The sequence below is a fragment of the Talpa occidentalis genome, unplaced genomic scaffold (genome assembly GCF_014898055.3).
Source record: "Talpa occidentalis isolate TD23 unplaced genomic scaffold, MPIMG_talOcc4v2.1 talOcc4.9, whole genome shotgun sequence".
NCBI classification, from domain to species: domain Eukaryota; kingdom Metazoa; phylum Chordata; class Mammalia; order Eulipotyphla; family Talpidae; genus Talpa; species Talpa occidentalis.
In genome coordinates, this window is record NW_023605305.1 from 66,841,065 (window position 1) to 66,861,047 (window position 19,983).

Here is a 19,983-nt window from a genome sequence, read left to right on the forward strand (position 1 = left end):
TCGCTGCTTGCAGAGAGTTTACATTCTAATGGGGAACAGCAGATAACAAATGTATAAACGTGTAAGAAAATATCACAGAATAAGTGTTAAAAATAAAGCAATGTAATATGATATGTAGGACATGTGATGCAGGGAATCTTCGTTGATTAGGTGGTTAAGAAAGTCCTCTTTCAGGAAGTGATATTTGAGCTGAGACTTGAATAAGAAGCCAGTCATGCAAAGATTTAGAGAACTAGTTGGCCAGCTGTATTTAATTCATCTGTGGGTCTAAGTGATGCAAATAAAAATCAAAGTAACCATAAGCATCTGTATATCTGTGGTTGCTTTTTTCCTTATTTATCTTATCTTGGTTTCCTGATGGGAAATAAAAATAATTAGTTTTATAGAAAATAGAAGAGTTTGCTCTAAAAATCTATAAGGTATAACAGTAAAGTTTAATAATTTCCCATGCAGACAGAGATCAAATGGATTGTGTCACTTCATTTTCCTTCAGATGATCAATCTTTTTGAAGGTTGAGACAAAAATAGTTTCAAAAAGTCAAAGATTGAAATAAATACAGAGTTTTGTGGTCTACAGTGAAATGCCTTGCTCCTGGAAGCAAGCTAAAATTTCAGGTAGACTGAATCAACGCTAAAGGGTGGGGTGTGTTCACATTGTTTGTCCTGGGCTCCATCTGGTCACAATAGTGGTTGCTCTTATTGAGTTCCTGGGTGTGTCCTTCTCTCTTTCTCTCTCTCCCCCCCTCCTTTTTTTTTTTTTTTGGCCAGAGTTCTTATTTTCTTTATTATTGTGGATGTTAGATTTTTTTGCTCTCTCGGGTAAAAGCTTTAGCTCTCCTGAGCCCCAGATGGCCTATAATGAGTAAATCCTATGCTTACATCCAAAAGAGGAAAGAAGACTGAATTTTAACTGACTTTGCTTGGGACTACTCCTCCTCTGGCCTCGGTAGTCTTTATCTTTTTTGAAAATTATTGAGCAATCTGAATTGTACAGTTTCAAAGTAAATTTGACCAATTTGGTAAAAGAGGTGGTTTAAATTGAACAAAATTAATGGGAATCACAATATTCATCTTGCTTTATATGTAAAGCCAGGCATGTTAATAAGTTAGTAGCAATTTAGGTAGACAGGCCTTTCTACTGTGATATGACATGTATACCTGGAGAATACTGTGTGCTGTAGGATTGTGCACTGAAAATTACAGGGTTTATGGGCAAAATAGGGTTAGAGGCAGATCATTTAAAACCTAATGAACTTTGTACTGGAAGTGTTAGCAGAACAAGAATTAGTATCTCAGAGATAACTTGGACAATTCAGTCAGGTAGCTCAGCTTGCTTAGAAGCTGCCTCAAGCACAAAACCAATACAGCAGAAATGCTGCTTGCAAGCTTAGAGGCAGTGCATGTAGAAACGAACCTCTGAGCATGCTAGGAAGTACAAACTGAGGAGAGAAGAACCCTTCAGGGTTGGGGATACATCTCTCTGAAGGGAGAACCCTAGTTGCCTTGCTCATTTTCAGTTTTCTTGTAAAGGCGCTGAAAGCGCTGCTGCCTACACATCAACCGAGCTGGGGCCTTTTCTTCTACTGGTGAAAGTTATATAATTCTGCTTTCATTCTGCTAGCTCACCTTGCCTAGGAAAATTCATTTGTGAAGCAGTACAACTTTCCAAGTTACACTGACACCATTCCCCTATTTACCAATCTCACCTGAGCTAAATGTTACCATAGAAACAGGTGTTGTAGCAGAATAGAATGTACTGTTTTTGGAGATGAAAGTCGTTCTACCAGACTGGAATTTGAACATATTTCCAACTCTTTTATGTTACTCTGTTCTGTCCTACTTGCAGGTCTTAGTTATGTATATGTGCTTACCTATTCTTTTTAGAACTTCCTTGGAAATTTATTTTCCTATAGTCTGTTTGTTAGTTGTCCTGCTATATTGTACAGCCTAACTTGCATCACTTAAAGTAGTAGTAAACTGTGATCAGGTCTTTGCTACCCATCATTTCCCTTCCCTTCCTCACAAGGTTCAGCAACTTTGGTGTCCAAGAAAGTGGGTTGGCAAGGAAGGCAAGGGTGCCAGGTGGAGGGGGTGTGTGTTTGGTATGTGTATGAAGGGGGTCTGCTCAGAGGCCTGAGCAGCAGTGTACATGGTAGCCAAATCTTAGTTTCTAAATACCTTTTATTGATGAAAGGAACCAGGACTTCTTGGGGGAAAAAAAGAGATTGATTTTAGGGCTCAGGCTTAGAAAGAAGAAGGTGGGAGTCTGGGGTATCATCTTAGGTCAGAAAGTATGGAAGTACTTAAAGAATGATGGGAATATGTCAAAAATGATAGGACCAGGGACTCCCACTGGCCAAATCAGTGATGACATTGGGGGTAAATTAGGTTATCAGGGTAAATGAGAATCAGATTATGACTCATTGAATACAATAGGCCCATATGGATATAAATAAGGGAAGAGCCTTCCTTAGTGTATAATACTAACTAGTAAATGTGAAAGGAATTATGGAAATAGATAAGCATTTGGCAACTACCATTATGGTAGTTGATATAGACAGAAGTTTTCAATGCATGCCAAAGCTGATAAGGGAGCAGGATATTGATGCATAGCATAGTACCTCTGCACCCACCAAATACTAATAAATACAAAGAGGGGAATGGTATACTTTAGTGAGATACCCACCTGACCAGGTGGTCACGATTAGCATGCCCAGTGTGGGACAGGGCGACTCAGTCACAGTGACTTTCCTGTTTCATGAGTCTGTCCCTGAGGACACAGAGTACAGAACCAGATTGAGAGTCATACTGCAGAATGAATGGCCTGTGTATTTTAAGCCTGCAAAAGACAGGCAAGAATGGGGAGCTATTCCAAACTGAACTTTCCAAACTGAAAAGGACTGATGCTCTAGGGACGTGACAACTAAATGCAGCATGTTTTGGATAGGGTTGTGGATCAGGGGGAAAAAAAAAAAAAGGAGATATATTCGAATAGTTTGACATTTGGATGGATTCTGTGAACTCAGTAGAATGGTATCAGTGTTGATTTCCTGGTTGAAAGAGTTTTATGAGGGTATATAAGGTAGTGACCTTTTGAGCAGTTGCGTTTTGGGATTATAGAGTCTCATATCAGAGAAAGATTGATTCATGCACACACACAGACAGAAGGAGGAGGAAGGAAATAGAAAAGGAAGGTGGAGACAGCACATATGTAAAATATTAATAGCTGCAAAATCTAGATGAAGGGTGTGCAGCTCTTTGTACTGTTCTTATAAATAGTAGATTTGAAACTGTTTTTTTCTAAACTACTGTCCCAAATGATCACAGAAATATTTAAATCCACTTTTTTTTTTTTTGCTTTGTCATTCATTAGATGAGATCACAGCAAGTTTCCGTCGCTTTGGCCCTTTGATTGTGGATTGGCCTCATAAAGCAGAGAGCAAATCCTATTTTCCTCCAAAAGGTAATTGCCAAGATTCTATATATATGTGCTGTTTATCTTATATTGTTTAATGAATACTAAAATTTTTCATTGTTAAACCTGTATTTCCCAAATACGCCTTGAAATTTCCACCTAATACCTATTTTCAATTCAAATATAGTTTTACCCCAAAAGATGTTTTAAGATAATACCAAACTGATCTTAATGTTGATATTATCTAACTGTGGGTGGGAATATTTAGTTTTAATTTTCTCATCTTTTCCATTCTTTTTTTTCCTTCCTTAGTTTTATTCTTCCTTTATCTTGAAGACATACGAAAACGTAAGAAAACATACAAGCCTTTTTTTTTTTCCTTTTTTGACAGGCTATGCATTCCTGCTGTTTCAAGATGAAAGTTCTGTGCAGGCTCTCATTGATGCATGTATTGAAGAAGATGGAAAACTCTACCTGTGTGTATCAAGTCCCACCATCAAAGATAAGCCAGTAAGTGCAGTCTAGCATGAAAATAGCTTCTTGATTTTGCTTCCATTCATCAGCTCTGACATCCACAGGCATCTTGATGTGTCTATTAATTGACACATTTAGAAGAAGAGTCAAAATGAACAAGTTTCATTACTGTTGTCAAGCTCCTAACAATAGCACTCTATTTGTGCTGCTTTTTTTTTTCATTGAATTTTTGCTTAATTAATATATTGGTAAATCTTTACTATTAAAAGGCTTTACTTGATAATGCATTTGATGAAGTGGCTGAATTTCTTCTGAATAGTAAGAACTCAAGTTACATGTATATGTATGTCTTTCTTTCTCCTTCCTCTCTTTGATCAAGGTATCATCTAGTATTGTCCTTACCTTTTTGCCTATGGTACTCTTCCAAAATAAAATGAATTGCGTGTGTACATATATGTACATTACATATGTGTATGGTTTTTTTTTTTTTCTTTTTGGAGAAATTTTTCTTTATCATAAAATTTAGTCTTTAGGAATAGTGCATCTGACCTGTTTTGACTAATCTGGTAAATCAGGAATTTATTATCCCTCAGCCTAGGGATGAAAGGAATTGTCAGCAACCTCAGATAAAGCAAAAATTTGTAGAGCTCCTCTTAGTGTCTTGGGCCTATCCCAGAGTTCCTGTGGCCTAGACTCTTTCTACTTATGTTCCCAGTCAATCCTTAGGGCTTTGTTGATGTGCATATTGGGAATACCCCATATCAACCCATAGCCTTTGGTGTGGGCATTTATTACAATGAACAAATGCAAACAATTAAAGTGGGGTGAATGGTTCTTGGTTGACTGAACTAATAGACACATGAAGTGTTTTATCATTAATATTTTTACTTGGAACTGCTTTTGAAATAATGCAGCATATTTGCTAGTGTACTCATCAGCATCAAATATGATATTAAATTTGAATTTTGTGTATATTGAAGGATTGGGTAGGATAGAGGCTCAGGTAAACTTGCAAACAGCTAATTAACTTATAGATAATTAAAGACTTATGAAGCTATTTGGTGTATAATAAGCAATTAAATTGAACTTTGCACCTTGGCTCAGTTTGCTCTTAAATGTGAAATGAAGGGTGAGATACACTATTTTTAAGTCATTTCTAGCTTTACAGCTTTGTTGATTTGTAGTGATGTGAATTATTGCCTTTAAAAAAAAAATTCTACAATAATTTTAAATGTCTTTCCCCCCTATAATTTTCTAAATTGAAAATGAGACATTTTGTTTGCACATACCCTAGGTACAAATTCGACCTTGGAATCTCAGTGACAGTGACTTCGTGATGGATGGTTCACAGCCTCTTGACCCACGAAAAACCATATTCGTTGGTGGTGTTCCTCGACCATTACGAGCTGGTATGATTTAAGCAAACTAACAACCCTCTTTATCCTTTACTGTCCTTGCATTATTGCCTAAGAATGAGAGTTGTAGAATCAAAATGTCTGGGTTTGAATTTCTGTGCTCTGCTCCCAGTCAGTAGTCAAGTGATCTTAGATAAGTGGCTGGATTTCTTTAATTCTCAATTTTCTCATCCATCAAGTGGAGTAATAAGTGTATCTACTTTATTTATTTTTTTAAGATTTATTTATTTATTTATTTATTTATACAAGCACTGGGTATAGTCAGAAGCGCAGGAGGGTGAGAGAATTCACTAGAGCCAGAGAGGGGAGCAGAACAGGCAGAAGGACTGAAGTACACTGCTGAGGGGAGCAGCGGGCGGCAGCAGGAGAGGTCTGTGCGCCATGTGGGACCCTCCTCCGGTAGCCAGGGAGCAGCCGGGGATTGAACCGGCGCTGCAGAGGCTGCGGGCAGCTTCGCAACCCAGCGCTCAACCGCTGCTGCGCCACCGGGGAGGCCCAAGTGTATCTACTTTAAATAGAATTGTTTTGAGTGTTGAATGAGACAACAAACACAGAATGCTTAGTGTAGTGCTCACGAACCTAACGATCACCACTTTACACTCATCATCCCTTCAGGAGTAGATTAATGTGTTGCAATGTTGCATGTTTGTTTCTCACATCCTCATGTGTTCATCAGCTGTTTACTATGCTCTGAAATACAGTAGGATTCTCACAGTATAGTGTATTTCAGAGTAGTATACCAAAGAAGTTACATCCCCCACCTTAAGTAACTTTAGGTTTAAAAGTGTAAGAGAGATAAAAGCATAAGATAAAGACAAATGTAGTTTTCACAACTGTAATATTTTACATGGAAGAAAATACATTCATTACGTAAGCTTTTATTAAGAACAATTAGCAAATAACCTGACTGTGGGGGTTTTGGTGGAGGTAAACTAGAATGACCCCCAAACAAAGAATCTACTAATCAGTTTTCAGTGTTCAGATGATTATTTCATATAGCAATACATTGCTAATTAGTAAATACATGGCAGTAGCATGCTACAGAGGAGACAGGTCAGTGTGCCACCCAGCATTGTCATCACTTAACCATCCATGACCTCAGGTAAATTGATCATTCTTTCCATCTATGCCTCAGTTTCCCAGGGAAATTAGCACTTACTTAATTAGGAGGGTTGTTATAAAGAGAACACATGTAGAATGCCCAGCAGAGCACCTGCTCTCAGTTAAAAAGCAAAAGACAATGGGTTGTAATAACAACTTTGATTTTAGGAATGACACACACTCAATACAGATGAACTGCTTTTGATGAAACCTTTGGTGAGCCAGATAAATTTTCCTGATTTCACATACCCTCTTTGCTTCTTTCTCATTTAGTGGAGCTTGCCATGATAATGGATCGGCTGTATGGAGGTGTGTGCTACGCTGGGATTGATACTGACCCTGAGCTGAAATATCCAAAAGGAGCTGGGCGAGTTGCATTCTCTAATCAGCAGAGTTACATAGCTGCTATCAGTGCCCGCTTTGTTCAGCTGCAGCATGGAGAGATAGATAAACGGGTAAGTCCTAGATCACATTCTGGAAATTTCTAGATGTAACCCTCAAAAATGTATCATCACCAAGATTAGAATGAGGAAATTCTATATGACAATAAATTGACACTTACAGTTATGCCTTATAGGACCAAAGCAATGTATGCTCTGTAATACAACTAAGAAATTCCTATGAATGTCCTCTATCTCTTAGTTTTTTGAGTAGCCTAACCAGAACACTCACTGTCTCACTGTAACCAATTTACTTGGTCAATTTAATTTCCTAAACTGTCACCTCCATTTACTCATATATTCAGTTAGTCCATCATTTGTGTTATATCAAGTATACAAACATGAATGCCCTGGAGAGCTCCTATTTTCCACTCTGCTAGGTAACAAATAATTGAATAAATTCACTTCCAGAATTGAATGTCTTAGAAATATTTCTTTGTAAGAAATGAAGTAGAAGAAATCATAATCTTTTCATTTGAAGTCTATTCCACCACCTAAAATTAGGTACTAATTAGCCTTATTTCCAACACATCTTAAAATTCTTCTTTGTTGGGTTTATCCTCTGAATCAAAAGGCTGGAGAAAACCTCAGAGAGCGCTTTCCTCTGTTGTATTTGAAACTCTATATTCCATTATGTGTCTTATTTCTTGGCATTCACAGATTTCTCATCATTCTGTTTCATGCGCTTAACAGATGTTTTAATGCCTAGGACAAGAAGTTCCTGTGCTCATGAGTTTATGTTCTGGTAGATTGAATGCTATCTGATATCAGTACTACTCCAAGTGTGGCCTATGAACTGGCTACCACTCGGCAAATTGTTACTTGCTGTGGTAAAATAGGAATTTACACCAGAATGTGAATCAGCTCCATTAGCAAGCATGATGAGCACGATGGTTAGTTCAGCTGACTTTTTTTTTTTTTTTATAGAAAGACCTTGGTAAAGGATGGCAGCCATGTATTGATTTACATGCTGGTGTAAGCCCCTTTCATGGCAGACTGGCACTTTCATCAGGACTGACTTAGATGTCCAACACTCTAGGCATTGTGCTCAAAGAAGCCTTGATTGATGGATTGGATTGTGCTGGTCAGGATGTAGAGGCTATCCAGTCACTAGAGGTTTATACCCATTGCTCATATTCCCTATCATGTGCATTCTACTCCAGCAGCAGTGGCCATCTTACCATACTGTGAATATATTAAAGAAAAAGGTATAGCTTCAATTATAAGTGGAGGAAGCAGGGAGGGGTAATTGCAGCATTTGTTAACACAGCTACTTCATTTTTATTCCCTCTAAAAAGTGTCCATATCTTAGTCAACTGTCCCTCTTGCCTCACTGCTTCATTCCCACATAGACTTCAGAATCGTATAGTTAGTCATTAGAAATTCTGACTTAATTTGTCTTCCGCTGTGATCAAAGTCTTTGACGGGTATTCTTGTCATTCTGAATGTCATGGAATGGCCTTCAGGGCCAGAAGTCTAATGCTCTAGTTCTGTCTTCTCTCCCTGCCTTCCATGTCACTCTTCTTTTGTTCATAGCTAACCTTTGTCAGGGTTACTTGTCAGAACTGGATGGCACCAGTGGTGGTGATAGCCTGACATCAGGGAGTTTCAACCACGCATCTCTCCAAGACTAAAAATAAACAACTCTTCTAGCTGGTGAATTAATAGCCAGGTTATTTTTAATGCTTGAGAGGCTCAAATGACAGGTCGGTGTATTGAACACTGGAACAGGCCCAGTTTAATAAATTCACCTCTGACTGTTGGGCTCAAACATACCATTGTTAGTTAGCAAGAACAAAGCACAGTTTTAGATTGTGAGTAATATGCTGCAGAGCTAGTTTTCCCAGAGTTCCAGGTTTGTGATTATCACCCAAACTGTGTGCACTGGAAATAGAAACCATGAACCAGGCTTGATTACAACTCAGAAGCTTGTGACTCAGACGTCAGGCATCTTCCCTCTCATTTGAATATTGAAGTGCTATTTTGTGGAACTTGGAAGCTCTTTGTTGGTTTTGTTTAAATTATAATTCCACATATGACAAAAATTCAGATCCACTAATTAAAATGGCGGTTTTTGTCTCTGAAAAATCCTGCAGGCTTGTCTCATAATGTCCTAGTCTAAACAGTTGGCTTTACTTTATTGTTTCTGGTGCAATCCTGTTTTCCTGTGAGAAGTGTTTATTTATATAAAATGATAGGCATGAAAACCTTACCAGGTTCTTGGACTGTCTTTACTTTGGGAAAGGGATTATTGACCCTTCCCTTTGGGCACCATGGCACAGTGGGTGGAAGTGTCCACAGGGTAAGAGTCACCTGGTCCATTCACTGAAAAATGTAAACTCCTTTCTTTTATGTTTGATTGCAGGTGGAAGTTAAGCCATATGTCTTGGATGATCAGCTGTGTGATGAATGTCAGGGGGCCCGTTGTGGGGGAAAATTTGCTCCATTTTTCTGTGCTAATGTTACCTGTCTGCAGTATTACTGTGAATATTGCTGGGCTGCTATTCATTCTCGGGCTGGCAGGGAGTTCCACAAGCCCCTGGTGAAGGAAGGCGGTGACCGTCCTCGACATATTTCATTCCGCTGGAACTAAAGGATAACTACAGTGCTCATTTTCAGGCCTCAGAATAAGTGCACTCTTCTGTTAATTCTGACCCCTTCCTCAACCTCTTCACTCTGGCATGTCCTTTTGTAGCCGTCTGTAACTTAACAGTAGTATAATGAAAAGAATGACCTATAATATAGGTGTTTTGTAGATTCTCGTGTCACTGAAAACAATATGTATGAACTCCTTTTTCATATTGTCATCATGTTGTGTGGAAGTTTTCTTCTCTTGTTCTGCTGGAGACCAAGAGGATCCAGACTTCCTGCAACATTTTCTTAGAGGAGAGAGAGAAATATTAAAAGAGAAATGAAACAATAGAATATTTTGGGTTTTTAATTAAATTATTGTTAATAATATAACATATAAGAATACTTTTATTAAAATAACCATGCAACAAGAACACTATCAGTCTACCCTGACACAAATTTCCCCAGGGAAGTGCTTTTGCCTTTTCCTTTCTTTTCTTTCATCTTTTTGGCCTCTCTCTTTTCTCCATCCCCTTTTTATTCTTTTAACAGCAATGGAGGAAGTTAACCATTATTAACAGGAAAGAGCATGTTAAAGCAAACACAAATGCATGAGTGAGATTGAAGCAGCATTATAACAAATTTTAAGGGTTTCGAGGCAGAATATAATTTCATTATGCCTCAAAGTTACTACCACATCAGAAAAAAATAGTAAAGTAGGCAGAGCTAGGTTTATTTTCTTTTAAATGATTTTTAAAATTCAGAATGTAAAAATTGGGTAAATTTACTACTGAGGGGAGTGCACTTATTTATTTTTGAACGTACTTATCTGGTCACAGCCCCAGGAAACCTACCAAAGCTAGAATTAATGACAACTGGTGGGAAAACTAGCATTTCCTCTCCGAAAGAACAAATGTATAAATTTTATTTTTGATGTTATATATAACTCTATATCCTAATTTCCTAACACTCATCAGGTGTCAGCCTTTGCTCTCCATTTTGACATTAAAAAGAAGAAACAAACCAGATCTAGAGATACCTCAAGGAAATCATTTTTGATTTTGTGTTATAGTACATTTGTAGCCCAAACCGGAAGACAAAACCAACATACAAATTGGCCTCTGATTACTTACTTTTAGATTGGCTTACTTTTAGATTTAAAGTTACTTTGGGTATCCTGTAATTTAGTTGTAACATAGAAAATGAAAAAAAAAAATTAAAAAAAAGTTAAGTAGTTGCAAAGTGTTTTGCACTGTTGAACTAAGTAACTGTGTAAATCTGTGCAAAGGTACGTATGTTTATCTTACTCTTCCTATAAAATAACATTACAGTTTCAGAACTTAGCATGGGACATAGTCAGTGTTTGAAGTGCCAACTTCATCAAGTAATGCATGCTTTATTATAAATAAAATTCTAGCTTTGAAAGGCGTTATTATGTGTTGAACAGTATGCTTCAGGGGTAAATTTAAAATAGTCTCTTGAAGCCCTAGTCATGGAAGTAACTTTTGTTTTAATTGACATTCTCTTATTAAATGCCCTATCCACCATTGAAAGAATTATTCTCGGTGTGCAAAACATTGAAAAAAAAAAACCCAATGGCAATCTTGCTAGTTGTGCTACCTAACAGTACCATCTTGGATCCTTCAAAACCAAAGACTTGCCCCAGCACTACGGTGGAACCACCTGGCTGATGACCCCTACTGGTTCTCTTTAGGAAAAGCAGTCCTTTATTTTTAACACAGGCTTTAATGAACTATATACCTGTTAAGTTCCAAAGGTCAAAATGGAGGCATTTGCTGTCTAATAGTCAAACAGAGAAAGGGAGCTGCTTTTAAAGAATTCCCTGCAAATATTGAAAGCAGTCATGCGGATGGAGGGTGCTCTTGTGTAGCTGGTCAGGGACTTTTTTTCTTTTCTCCTGAACTACATAATTCTAATCGGAATGTTCATTTGCCTCTTTTTATTCTTTTCATTGCTTGTAGGTGGCTTGGGGTGTGCTATTGTGCTGTTCCTACTCAGTAAACAGGTGTGATGAGTTAACAAGAAATAACACTGTTTGAGAACTAGCTTTGAATAATAATTTTTCCCTTTGTACATGACCTGCTGAATTTCGGTACAGTGTTTTTGTAGCTAACTTATTTTGTCATGCACATAATGTATATTTGTTATGCACTACTTTTGTATATCTTGTTTTTCCAACAGTGAACATTTTTAGGCACACTTTTCACTGACGGGATATCTCTTTATGCAATACCTCAATTTTTCATATTGCAAAGAGTAGCTTTTTGTACTTTTATTACTGAGAGATCTTCATATACTTCATTTTTTAATATAAATAATTTTAATAAATTTTATTTTCTTATATTCTGCTTTTTATACATTTCAGTGCTCTGCATACATTTTAAATTATGAATGTTGTGCACTGGCAATGCTATTTTAGAGTCTGCAGAGAAGAGAAAGCATGTTGCTTAAACATCCTTCCCCAGCACCAGCTGTTGGTGTACCTATAATTTAAGAAATAGTCTATGTAAAGTCACAAATTAATGAAAAAAATTCGCATGAAAATGACAGATAACACTGTAGTTCCTAAAAAAAAATTAAATGCATAAGCCTAGGGTAGAAATTTAAAAAAACAAAATTGTCTACAGCTTCTTACTAAGTTTTTAAAATTATTCATAGCGCAGACATTTTTGGTGAATGTTTAGCCATTTTTAATATTAATAAATTGATGTTAAGTGTTTGATTCAGAGATGTCTGCTCTTTTAAATTATATATAAAGAAAAAAAAATAGCCTGCCGTGAGACAGGTGTGTAATGTTAGTATGCATGACTAATGTAAGAAATTGTTATTCTACTAATATTTACTTGTGATTGTGTGACAAGCGTGTTTACAGATTATTTGGTTACACTTCAATTTACAGGGCATAAACAATTATTATCTATTACTCTGAACTTTATTGATTACATGTCCTTCAGATTACATGGGATTGTAGTTGGGAGTTACCATGTAACTCAAAACATAATTAACATGTAATTAGTTTACAGATTTTAGGGTATCACTTCAATTTACCAAGCATGTAGTTCTAGCGCACTAGCATGGCACCAGCCATGTACTTACAATGTAGTTACAGAGTAATTACATGGTTATTTTTGCAATGTAAAATAAAGTGTTTCTGATTATTTTCTATGTAAAGGAATCCTCTCCCTGCTCCCTTCTGGTCCCCACGCTTTGGTATAATATATCTACTTCTCCATACACAGACCTCTGCAGAATGCAAAATAAAACTTGCAGTGAATGAATTTAGCATTTTATGAGAGTGCTGTTGGAAAGACTTGATAATTCACCCCTTTTGTTTTGAAGAGTTGAATCTTCTGTTCAAAGGTGATTTAAAACTTGAATGTGATGAATTGTGGCAAGTTAACTTCAAGTTATGTGCAATACTTATTTCAAACTTTTGAAAGATCTTTGCAGTGTAATTCTTTGTTTTTAATCGCAGACATTTAAAAATGTCATTTTCTACTGTTAAGAGTAATCCTCTTTCTTGCTGGTGTTTCTAAAGAAAAGAATCAGAAATCAATCTTTCTACTAATGTAAATTTGAAATTATTTTTAAAAATGGAATAAAAGAGGTTTTGGTCATTTGCTTTATTTTATTATCTTATTTTAAAGCTACTGTGATTGATAGCATTGTAAGAATTGGGACAATATTGTATTCAACTGTTTTATTTTTTATATTTTTAAAATTTAAAGTATAATTAGTTTTTATAATTTTCATCAGATTTTTGTTATATTTTTTGGAAGTGAAACTTTTAGCAAGTGGGTGTCTAGTTTTTACTAATCCCTAATGTTTTTTTCCCCAGTGTATTGCTCATATTATTAGAAGGAAAAGTTATTTAAGTATGTCAGTTCATTGTACTACTTGGCTGAATTTCCATATAGTTTTTACTGTGTATGGGGAGGTTGTAGTATTTATTATAGCATTTTAAATAAGGGTAATTCATTTTTTATTAAAGTCATTTTCACGTTAAGTTCCTATTTTTGTATGTTCTACTCTTAAGTTATATAACACAGTTCCTTTTTTAAAAGAGTTCATTTGTTGAAGTGCTAGTGGAAAATTAATGTTATTAAATAGTTTGCAAATGACTATTTATACCAGTATGCATATAATTTTTAAATATTTGTAATGTGAGATGTTGAATGAATAAAACTTTTAACTCAGCTTTCTTTTAATATACTGATTTATTTTCAATGTAAGTGGACTATGCTCTCCATGGTTGGGAACATAACATTTAAAAAGCATTTCGAATATAGCCCAGGGTCAAGGCAGAACAAAAAACAATATGAAAAGGTAGCCAGTCACCTAAGTACTAGCGACAAGTGTGCATTGCTGGCGTGGGCCCCTGCGCTGGTAGTTCACATGCTGCCCTGCAGAGGTCTTTTTATTTGTAGCCTTCAGTGTGCTTGCAGGGCCTGTACTCAGGATCTGAGCCTTCAGTCACCTGCTTAAAGCCAACTGTGCGATAAAAGTAAGGAAACATGTTTATTTAATAAGAAAAGTCAGTATCTTTGTGAGTCTTTGTCAGTGAAGAACCTTGATTTCTGGCAACTCTACAGGAGGATCTTGGTTACTCAGTCTCTTTTGACTTTCATCCCCCAATTCCTCCTTAATGTCTTGTGAATTACAATCCTCTGTGGCCTCTGGGGTTATAATCTCTAGAGTGTGAATTGAGAATCTTGCCTTTGATTTGGTCTACCAATCATGAGGAGTACACTGGGGTACTGTAACGTGTTAGTATTTATACTTTCACTGAGACTATCCCATTTTGTCAAATTTAATTTCTGCTCTTATCTTTAGTATGGTATTCTTAAGACTAGAAGCAGCAGTTCTAGTCCTGAGACAAATGGACTATGGAGTCCTCAGTTGTCTAAATCGCTTCTAGATCATCTTTCCCAAAAGTCAACTCTTCTTACTGTAGGGGTTCTGAACCCCCAGGAGTACCAGATCACAGAAACTCTGGCTCGCCACAGTCAAATCTTATCTGACAATACCCAAACTCCAGTGCTCAGTGAAGGACCACTGAGGACCCCTGGGGACATGGGAGATGTGGGTGGCAAATAATATGTTGCCATCCTTATTCTGAAGAATGCTGGGGTGGCATTGATACTGTAAGAGAGGGAGACGCAAGACAGTAGATTTAGTTTATTTCAGGAGGTATTTCCTTTAAGCAAGTGACAGGTCAACTCTGAGTGATATAACAAGTCTATCTTGAAGTACTAGGGTGGTGATTCTGGACAGGGTGTGAGAGGCTGTCAGAGCTGCATTTCCTTTTTTACTGGTAGTTCCCCTAAACCCACTCGTTCTTAACCATAACAGTCGAGCTATTTTAATAACCTCATTTGGGTTATTGGGTTTGTATCCATACCCAGTTCAAAAGGCAAATAAGCATTTTAGGAATTTGAGAAGTCAAGTCTGATCCAAAGTCATGGGGAAAGTAAATTCCTGATTTAAAAAGGGGACATGGCAAATGTCAATGAAGTGAATTGAAGGCTAATTTTTTTTCATGAAGTACATAGTGACAGAATATTATAATAAGCCACCTGTGCTTTTATTCTCCAAGAAGTGATCTTCAGAGCACTCATAGGCCACACCACAGAAAAGGACAAATAATAAAAAGTTATGTCATCAAATAAACTTAGGAAATGCGGCACCCTGTTTCTTGGGGAGGTCACAACACACAATTAGCTTATTAAACCTTTGAGAAGTTCTATAGTGAAGAAATTGATTTCCTTTATTTAAAGTAGCCCCCTCCCCAATTCCTTAGACCGCAGACTATTAACAGATAACACAGGATCCCATGAAACATACTTGGGATACATGCTCTACATGTTAGTATGGCTTCTGGTGTTCTTGGTGCTGTCCCTCCTTTGTCATATCTAGAGTTGTCACCTTCGTCCACATTTAACTTTATTGGGGTTCTACCCACGTGCCCAGCTTCTAACCTCTATTCCATTTCCAAGTCCTTCACTCCCTTCTCCCACTCCTCCCATGCCAGATTTTAAAAAAAGAAGTGGTTCTGCAGAATGAGCCATCACCTAGCAAAGCTATTTTGATTCTACTGCTTACTGGCTCAGACCAGCCCCTGCTTCTCACGAGTGTTACAAACACCTCTTCGCTTTAGGAACTAAGCTCCCAGTCAGCTATTCTGTCATATGCAGTCTACCTTTCTCATAATTCACATTTCCCTCTTCAAAAATGTCTCTTGATAAAGTTCCCCCCCGCACTGCCACCCCCACCCCACATTCTGAATATAAAGATTCCAAGCCTTGAATAAACTCTTAAGAATTCAGAAAACGAACATGTGTCCCTACTACCAACTCTTTATCTAGCAAAACCAATTCAGCCTCTTGGGAGAGAACATTTTGTTTTGGCACGCCTGAGTCTTGTGGAGATATTTTAAGTTCACATCATCTTCTAATCAAATTGGGTGCCGTTGGCTAGTTTGGATAAGTGTCTTATTGTAATTCAGTGTGGTGACCAGTTCGCCTCCAAGAAGTTAAAAATGAACAGCTGCTTCCAAATCCAGGGTGCTCGCAAACCACCCATGTTTTTAGTTGCACAGAATCTGATGGTGTGTGAGCAAAGAACGACTTGTGCGTAGGTGGGAGGGTGGGGTGGAGGGGGTGAATCAGGGTACACAAATGCCAAACGCTAAGCCTGAGCTTGCTTTCTCCTTTCATGGGTGTGCTATTTCAGCGAGCAGGGCTTTGGTACCATAAAAATGTCAATGTGATTGAGCAAATGTCATGATTTCCAACTCGTCTCCCAGCCCCCTCCAACACCAACAGAGAGAAGAAAAGAAGCACCCAGACCCAGGAACAACTCCACCCTCTCCCCCAGAACCCACTAGCGGCCATAAGGCATTTTAAACTAGTTCTGAAATAAGTTACCCAGGAAGAGAACTGGTGGTAATACAGATATTTGGAGCTGCCTGCAAGGTTAGAGGCACAAACTAAAGACTTGAGCCTCCTTGATTGAACAACTTGAGGCAACAAATGAGGGAAAAGTGAAATCCCCTTAAGTGTGCGGAGGTGGAGGGCGCATGATGTGGACCGGCCTCGGGCTTTCTGATCTCCTGATTCTGCAGTAAAAATGGTTTGGTTCCAGAGTCTCCCCCGGTGGCACAGCAGTTGAGCGCTGGGCTGCGAAGCTGCCCGCAGCCTCTGCAGTGCCGGTTCAATCCCTGGCCGCCTGGCGAGGGTCCCACATGGCACAGCAGACCTCTCCTGCCATGCCCGCTGCTCCCCTCAGCAGTGTATTTCATCAGTCTCTCTGTTCTGTTCCCCGCTCTGGCTCTGGTGAATTCTCTCACCCTCCCGCGCTTCTGACTGTACCTAGTGCTTGAATAAATAAATAAATAATTTTAAAAAAAATGGTTTGGTTCTGGAAGAGAAAACCAGTAATACTGATCACTTGTGGTGTGTCAACACCCCACACGTGAACCTGGTTAACTTAACACCCCCACGGGACCCTGAACAACGTGAAACCATCTCACGGTGAAGCTGGCTGACTTGCAAAGCGGCACAGCTAGTATGTGGTGAGAACTGGATTCCTACCCTAGCTACCAAATTCCCAGTACTCCCCCTTTAAACTTCTCTGCTGCTGGAGTGCCCGGGATAGGATTGTTTTTATTAGGTTGGGTTTTGTTCTTAAAATCAAAGTTTCATTTCTAAACCTAATCTGGATGCAAGCACCTGAAAGTATATACAAATGGTGAAACAAGAGTTGCAAGAGAATATGAGTTTCGGTTGTGAGTCTTGAAATGTGGTCACTTGTTCCCTAAGAACCAACGCTTGGTTCAAGTTATAGAGCTGGGTAGTAGAGGTCAGGTGGAAGCTTTCCAGCCTGGCGAGCCTGCGAGACTCAGGTTTACCTCTACAGTTCCTGTTGGCCTTATCTGACCTCCCTTAAACATGTATCTGTGGTTCAGTGGCCAGACTTGGGTGTACATTCCAGGAGTGGGCAGGCAGTTGAAATGTCATTGCTATTGACTTTGAGGAACTGCAGACTGCACTGACTTAGGAAATTGTCAAGAAGTTATACTGAAATGATACTATTATCAAACCCACCGAAAAATCATTTGCCTTTGTTTTTGTTTCACAAAAATGTCTTTAACAGTAGCTGACAAACTATTCTTCATGATAGTTATGTTGTCTCCCAAATTGCCAGGGGATTGAGAAGTGGCCCAGTCAACCATAATCACCGGGGTGTCAGGAAAGGATGGGTGGATGGAGGGATGGAAGGAAGGGTGCATGGGTGGGTGGACTGATAGACATAAACATCGAAGCATATACATTGTACATCAGACCTTTTTTCAGATTAAAGGAAAATCTCATCAAAGAGAAAGGTTTAACTGCTTTCTGTAGAACTATAATTAAACAACACATTCTCTACAGAAATTGAGCCTCTTCTCATGCATCTCGTCCTTTGAGACGCTGCATGGTTTCTGTACTCTCACAAAAATAGCTCTGAAATCCAAAGAACCAGGGACAGGCTTCTTTCCTGGTGTGTCCTGTGAATTTTAAAACAGCACTGGAATATTTTGCTTCTGGACTGAGATGTCAGAATCATTAAAATAGATTAAAATTCTCTTCTGCAGAGAATTTTATATTCCTGATTTTGCATGCGTATTTAAAGAAAAAAAAGAGAGCTAGAGAAGAAGCATTTGCCATTTTTAGAGCACGGGAGCCCTGGAATGCTCAGCTTTGATCTTTGCGGCAGCCTGAACAGCTGTTCCTGAACAGATGTGACGTGACGCTGTACAGCCGGGAAGAACCAACTTGCAATTGTTTGAACATAGATTTGCAGCAAAACGTCCTTCTGTGGAAGACATTAAGGCCATCATCAAATACAGTTATCAGCAACTTCCTTTTACTTTGCTACCCAAGAATTCAAATATGAACAAAGACCAAACACAAATTCTAAAATTGGAAGGGATGCAAATGGAGATGCAGATACAGTCCCCTAAGGTGTCCTACTTAAAGTCAGAATCAGGGCCTCCCTGGTGGTGCAAGGAGTTAAATAAGCACAGCACTATGAAGCTATCCACAGCTTCTGCAGCACTAGTTTGAACCCCGCTGGGCCAGGGAGCTACCCACAAGCAGCAGACCTCTTCTGCCTCGCCCACTGCTCCCTTCACCAGTGTATTTCAGTCAGTCTGCCTGTTCTGTTCCTCAATCTGTCTCTGGTAAATCCTCTCCCCTTCCCAACCCCCACACCTCTGGCCTGTACCCCAGTTCTTGTATGCATAAATAAATACATCTAAAAAAAAAAAGGTCAGGATCAGCTTCCTCCCCAGGAGGTGTAGGGCAGGGAAGAAGGTGGATTATAGGAGAGTAGAGGAATGGGAGGGGCAGGAAGAGAGGATTCAATTATGAAACACAATTGTGTATCCAGAGGTTAATAGTACCTCCCTCCACACACAGTACAGCCCAAACTGAGGACACCCTCATGCTCACAGTTTCAACTCTGTTCCAGGGCCAGGCAATTTTGCAATTTTGCAGTGACATCCTACTCACCCTAAGAGGGGAAATTGGAACATTTCCTAGATTTCCTTATTCTCATATTTACCTTTTTGAACTACATGCAGACAGTGGGGATCTATAATCTTCAGATGTTGGAGTCCATACAGTTCATAAATGTCTTCTTTTTCACCAATTTTCTTTTTTGATAAATTTGACGTGTGACCATTACTTGTAAATTTAAGCATATTATTTTCATACATTTATCAATATATGTTGTCATGATTGCCACTGAAGCAATATTTCTCACATTACATCATGATAGTACAATATGATCGTCTCTTTCATTATTGTACTGTGCTTCCTCCGTTACTGAGAGCAGCTAGTGCATCTCTACCACAAAGCACTCAATACACCTTAACCATGATTAGCAGCATCACAATTATCCTTGTTGTTGCCATCATTATGTATGCACTTACAAAGTGCCAGCCCCTGCGCTGCCTTAGGGGCAGGTGTGGGCGACCGGATCACTGTGCTGTTAGAACTTCTAATGCAGCTTTTCCACATTACTTTCCTCCCCAGCATTCTCATGGCTCTGCCCCGTCCAGGCCCCGCCCCATCGGGCCTGCTGGGAAAGCATGGAGACTCCAGACCCGTGCCCACTGCTGCAGCGCCCTGTCCTAGTTATCTTTCTTTCCATCTTAGAAGCAGCATTCCTCTCACAGTGGGGAATCATGCACTCCAGTAGCGTCTGCATTACCAGTTTGAACATAAACTCCAAGGGACTAGGGCCTGGGCCCCTGATTTTCAGGAGGCTTTGAGGAAAAGAAGTAGGGGGAAGGGGTTGGGAGCTGGAAATTAGCCTTGTGTCTCTCTGCTAACAGTTCAATTACTCTGCCTTTGAGAAAATGTAATTTTCAGCTCCTCAATCATTTCTCCTCTGCCCTTAAAAACTGGAAGTATAGACAAAGGTGATCTTAGGCACTGTGGAAACGAAGTCTACTTGGGTTTTAAAGGGAAGTAAAGTCAAACTCAAAAGGGAGCATTGG

At 38.8% G+C, this 19,983-nt stretch overlaps 1 protein-coding gene across 2 annotated transcripts in view; it reads left to right on the forward strand.

The window, feature by feature from the left end:
• Positions 1 to 13,856, forward strand: part of CPEB4 (cytoplasmic polyadenylation element binding protein 4) — a 65,180-nt gene extending 51,324 nt beyond the window's left edge. For both annotated transcript variants that reach the window (XM_054691763.1, XM_037500964.2), the window contains 5 exons: positions 3,374 to 3,463; positions 3,807 to 3,925; positions 5,184 to 5,298; positions 6,679 to 6,860; positions 9,211 to 13,856. In XM_054691763.1, the coding sequence (XP_054547738.1) occupies positions 3,374 to 3,463; positions 3,807 to 3,925; positions 5,184 to 5,298; positions 6,679 to 6,860; positions 9,211 to 9,438 (734 nt within the window). In that variant the 3' untranslated portion in view covers positions 9,439 to 13,856. The remainder of the gene's footprint in view (positions 1 to 3,373; positions 3,464 to 3,806; positions 3,926 to 5,183; positions 5,299 to 6,678; positions 6,861 to 9,210) is intronic.
• The last annotated feature ends 6,127 nt before the right edge of the window (positions 13,857 to 19,983 follow it).